The sequence below is a fragment of the Mastigoproctus giganteus genome, chromosome 2 (assembly GCF_048544385.1).
Source record: "Mastigoproctus giganteus isolate SK-2022 chromosome 2, ASM4854438v1, whole genome shotgun sequence".
Taxonomy (NCBI): Eukaryota; Metazoa; Arthropoda; class Arachnida; order Uropygi; family Thelyphonidae; genus Mastigoproctus; species Mastigoproctus giganteus.
The window spans coordinates 156,702,041-156,708,040 of NC_143576.1; the positions used below are offsets into that span (position 1 = coordinate 156,702,041).

Below are 6,000 nucleotides of genomic sequence, written 5' to 3' on the forward strand. Positions count from 1 at the left end.
TCTGTCTACATAATACGTCTTAATCTGTTGTTACCAAACTGGATAGACCTCAGTGGCAGCCTCATCGGACGATACATTGCCGTCTGCTACTCATTTGGAGAGGTACGGGAATCAAGTCAAGACTGGAGAAATTTTTAAACTCCTCTTCAACCGAGGCTGCGGTTTGCTGATCTCAAGGGAAAGGGAAGACTGCAAGGCTTTCCACTGAATTATTTCGGTTTTTCAGCCCATACAACTTTGGCGGATCAGACCTTAAACACACACTTATACAGACATAATACACTTAGTTATGAGAACACGCTTGGGGATTGTTAATACCAAAATATTACAAAAATGGATGTTATACACTGAGATAAATCTAAATAGATATTCTGAAAGGATCTTATAAAATTAATATTGGCTTACTCTTCCTTGGATGTTTTCTTTAATTGGTTCTGAAAATCAAGACACCTTATGTACTCTATAATAAAATCACCACTGAACTGACCTTCGTAAATGATGTAATCTCTGAATCAGCACTGCTTTTTAACTTTGACTTACAAATCGAGGGTTTAGTGTCAAACAACGTTATCTACAAAATCATTATTTTAGTTGATGTTTTGGTAATTGACCAAAAAAAAGTCATCTGACATGGTTTATCGAAAATGTACTTACAGCCTAAGCTAACTTGTAAAGTACTAGAGAGATACAGTTCTATGACATGATTGCATTGCTATTTGTATAAAGTAAAACTAAAGTTACCGCAAAAAAGAAAATGCAATTTTCTAGTTAACGTTGTTTGACACCCTCGAAACGTGAAGATGAAATTCTTTGTTTCATTTTAGAAATATAACTTGTTTTGGAATTGGATTTAACTTTAGAATGATAAATTGAAACAGTACAACTACGAAATAAAAACCCTGATGTATACCTGTCACTGAATTTCCTTTGACTTGGATGGCGGTAGAAACTTCCTTATCTATGTTTGAATATCTTGAGAAACAGACCTTAAAATGCAATTTGATATGCCTGGACTGCAATGGATCGTTACCTGTCGCTGCAAAAAGACTAGTAAACATCACGGAAGGGATAAATCCCCATAGCGACAGCTAGAAGACTTGATTATGACCCCAAGTTAATGACCAGATAATAGGACCCAGACCACACATGCAGCCCTCTATTAGTGTCGTACCTGGACGGGACTCAATGGCCCGCTTTTCAGGGCCTGCAAAACTGACGGAGACCATATACGGTGGTGCTCTCCTGCCGGGAGAGCCAATTGGCGAACCAAATCCGCACTCTCTTGAGCGCATCTTTCTTCCCAAACTCCTGGGGAGGGGGGAGGCGAGGCTTGCCTCTCCTTCCCCTCCCCAAATTTCTCACTCTGGCGGGACACGTGCATGCCTCACTGCCTGCAATGGCCATCTACTCTATCGGCCCTTACTTCCAATTCCCCCCCCCCCAATCTTCAGCTTCACCCCCCAAACCTTTGTCTTCCACAGCGTTTAGCCCTACACGTCAAAAATTAAAAAACATCAAAATTCTTGCCCGAACTTATTTGGTATTTAAAACTCACTTTTTACCGTACAGCCCGACATCACTACTTGTTAAGTATCACTAATTCCAACCGTGATCTTATTTTTTGTCCTAACCACTGAAATCTCAGGAAATTAAGTGGTAGAACCCGCCAGAGCACAAATATTGGTAACACCAGGTCGGTCTCCCCGTGGCTGGTATTGGTAACGTCGGGTCTCACTAGGAGCCCCGCGGCTAACACGCCGGATGAACAATGGGCACAACATACTACACAGTACATACCCCACACACTTTAAAATCCCTGGCTTGTCCAATACATAGAACATACGCGGAGATGGGAGAAATCCCAGGAGCCGTCAGACCCTCAACATACCTAATAACGCCTCTCGCTGACTTTGCTTTTAAATTGTTGTGAAGTTTTCTGAGGAAATTTGAACTTAGTGACAAGCTCTTACTATTCGACTACGGATTTCTTCCTCTGACTTTACCTATCATGATGCAGACCTTGGATAATATTCACGAATGTCACCAGTGGTATAAGATGTAACCGATGGTTAGCCTCGCGGATAGTATAGTAGTTTTATAATCACCGTTCTTCCAACACCGTGTGGAAAAGGTCTGGGTTTGAATTCCGTTAATGAGAGAGGGGCTTTTGTGGTCCTCTTTCGCACCGTGGATAACTTAATAGGTTTCACGCGAGGACAACAAGGTTTTCTTTTGCTCCCGGAAACCCCAGTATTTTTTGTCCGGCTAACCACGCGTACATAAACACACAATTTACGGGCATAATACGCTTGGATGGATGAGTTTGGTCTCTCGTGTAATCATAATATGAAATGTTTATTTATTTATATAACTCTGTGATTAGGGATTGCGGACTTATATTAGTACTTATGGATGTGAGATTTACTCCTTTATTAACGGTACGTGTATCAGTAGGACTATATACACTGTGTGATCACTGAATTATGACTACCTACCTAATACTTCGTAGATCCTCCTTTTGCCCTCAGTACAGCAGCTATCCGACGTGGAATTGCCGACAAGATTTTGGAAGCGTTCTAAAGGTATGACCAACCAAGCTGTGTGTAATGCGGTCAGCAATGCAGGTATGGAGGTGATTGGTGTATCCAGACGCCCGATATGCCTTTCCATAGTGTCCCCACAAGTGCTCTATGGGATTGATATCGGCGGAGTTCGGAGGCCAATCGATATGCTGGAAGTCAGAACTGTGTTCCTCAAACCATTCCTGCATAACAAGTGCCCGATGGCTCGGCGCATTGTCTTCTTGGAAGACACCATCGCCATTCGGGAAAAAGTGTAACATAGCGGCGTTTATACAGTCAGCAAACAATTGACTATAGCGGAGATCACTGATACGTTGTTCCACATGCAATTGGGGTCCAAGTTCCTGCCCGTGAAACATGCCCCACACCATACAACTGCCCCTACCGGCCTGCACTTTTGATACCATGCATGATGAATCAAGAGCCTCATGTTTTTGACGCCAAATTCGTACAAGACCATCTACGGTGTGGAGTAAAATACTTCATAGTTCCTCCAGAAGGTGTGCTGGTCGGATGAGTCACGTTATTTCGTGACTCATCCGACCAGCACACCTTCACTCGTTTAACGTCCAACTTGCATGCTCTTTGCATCAGGCGAGTCTTTTACGCTGATGAACCTTGGTTAGGAGAGGATGCCGCAGGGGTCGTCTGCTGGATAAGCCCATACGTGCGAGCGTGCGAGCGTGCGATCCGTGGTCATGCCAGATATTGTTCCGGGTTGGCCCATGTTGTACTGGGTAGTCAACTCTTCAGCAGTGCTGCGCCTGTTCGCCTGTACGAGTCGTCGGACCCGGCGCTCATCTCTAACATCAACCTGTCGCTGACCTTTGCAATTTTGCCGTCGGGTTGTTGTTTGACAATTTTGACGCCAGTCCTGGTACACTTTAACTACAGCGGCTCTCGAACACCCCACCAGTTCAGCCGTTTGGGAGATCGAGGCACCAGCTAGTCGAGCACCCACAATCTGTCCTTTATCAAAGTCCGATAAATACTTCCTTTTATCCATCACGTTCGGAATTTTACTACCTACTGAACCACTGACACCTTATCTATGCTACGTAGGGCGACAAACTCCGTACTCTCGTACCTCACGTAGTCAACGGGTCGCATTCAGTTTTCATAGGGGTGGTCATAATTCAGTGATCACTCTACTTTTTAACCCTTAAGGCCATCTTGGGAGGATCTGGCGCCTTAACCACGCGGCCATTTGTGGCCTGTCACCTCGTGGCGTGGAGTGGTACTTGGGAAGCAACCTTCCTGGTAGCAAAGTGGCCAGAAACAACTAAACAATACACACTACACAAAGCATTATAGGCATTTCTGGCCATTTTACAGAGAAAGACACATCATAACAAATACAGTGAAGCGCCCTCGTGAAGAAGCACAATGATTATAATCACCATTCAATAACTCGAGTAATTTTTATCGGCTGTTTTCATAATGTGGCAGATTTAGATGAGCGCATGCGAAAGTTGCATGTTTTTTTTTTTTTTTTTTTTTTTTTTTCAGGGAAGCACAATGATAAAAAATATACTGACACAGGATAGTTGCTGTAGGATTTTTAAGCTCATCAGCAACTGAAGTCATATTGCGACGTATATAATATGTCTATAAATTGCGTGCGTTCTGTGATTGATTTGACGTGTGCTGGACGAAAAATCCTAGTTTCCGGGATGAAAAATCAGGCTACCCTCAGCCATGTTGTATTAAAGGCCCATAAAAAATTCATCCTGTCGTTGACAGGATGCGAACTCAGGTCTTTGCCAACCGGTGTAGGGAGGACGGTGATTATACCAACATTGTCATCCACGAGGGTATAGAATCACCGTCCTCTCCACACCGGGTGGAAAAGACCCGAGTTCGAGTAACGTCGATGACGTGAGGAATCTTTAATGGGCCCTTTTCACAATGTGGCTGAGTCAGTCACCTCTGGCGAGGGTAAGTAGCATGATTTTTTTTCTTCCGGAAACTAGGTTTTTCGTCCAGCTAACAGAAAATCGACCACAGAACACACGCAATTTACAGACAGTATACTTGGAGCAATATGGCCGTAGTTGCTGATGTTCCTAAAACCCTATAACAACAACACGAGGGTATATACTGCCTCAAAGCCTTAGTTCCTTTGATGCTTTACCACACTCGTACACACGCCCACACACAGTATACTGATGCTTTATGGTAGCCCTCGTAGTAGCACAGTATTTTCATATTGTTTCAATGTACCTCCATACGATGTGGAAAAGGACCCTATGTTCGAATTCTGTCAAAGATGGGGTGCATTTTTAGGGGCTCTTTTTCATACTGTATTCGAATTAGTCGGACGAGGGTAACATGATTGTTTCTCCCGAAAGCCAGGTTTTCCCGTCCAGCAAACAGACAAAAGAACAGACGCTATTACAGCCACATAATACAGGGTCATCGAAAAAGGTGTCCGTGATTTCCCTTTTAATTATCTTTGGAAATATTTGATCGATTGCTGTGATCGTAGCAGCAAACAGTGTGGTAACTGTTTTATTTGACACCTCAACAATGACCTTGGCTGCGCCGTGAGTGTGCGCAGAATGACTTCTACGCGTACCGCCTCAGTCAGTGTCAGTAAGATGGCCGTGCAAAAGAAAGCGCAGTGTGTGTTGTGGTAGGCTGAATTTAAATCTGTCATAAAACGTCAATACCCATGTACGTCAGTATTGAAATTCAGCGTACCACAACACACACTGTGCTTTCAGTTGCACGGCCATCTTACTGATACTGACAAAGGCGGTGCACGTAGGAATCATTCTGCGCACACTCACGGCGCAGCCAAGGTCACTGTTGAGGTGTCAAATAAAACTTAGTAAGTTACCACACTGTTTGCTGCTACGATCACAGCAATCGATCAAATATTTCCGAAGGTAATTAAAATGGAAATCATGGACACCTTTTTCGATAACCCTGTACTGTGAGTGTATAAGCTTCGGCTGGGAAAATCTGAAATATAAAACTGTTTGTTGATAACCTCAATGTCTTATTTGCCTTGACATAAAAAATAACACAATTCTCCATTTATCTATCTGCTTGCGCTTTGCTACCATAAGCACTCCTAACCTTTCGACATGGTAAATCTTTAGAACTGTTCGGTTTCTATCCTTTGCGGTCAAAATCAGGAGTCGAGAATCTTGAACTCTCACGTCAGTGATTCGATTGCATAACAATCGGACTACGAGAATGCCACGGCTCATGTAGCATGTGTGATAACATCAAGGGGAAGCACGTGAAAGCTCTGTAATTGCACTGCATTTGCTTGATACGCATCTTAACTAGGAGGTTATATAGAAGCGGTGTGCAGAAAGTTTTGCCTGTGCGCTCTGTCTTGTTAGGAACCTGTCCAATTGAGCCAGTCTGGTGAGATGTTCTGTGAAGTGCCGATCTAAGGCGTGGA

At 43.6% G+C, this 6,000-nt stretch overlaps 1 protein-coding gene across 1 annotated transcript in view; it reads right to left on the minus strand.

Annotated features, from left to right (window-relative positions):
- Window positions 1-1,292, minus strand: part of LOC150089684 (arylsulfatase B-like) — a 101,894-nt gene extending 100,602 nt beyond the window's left edge. The window contains exon 1 of the mRNA XM_090390075.1: window positions 1,172-1,292. Within this exon, the coding sequence (XP_090246201.1) occupies window positions 1,172-1,292 (121 nt within the window). The remainder of the gene's footprint in view (window positions 1-1,171) is intronic.
- Window positions 1,293-6,000: the final 4,708 nt, after the last annotated feature.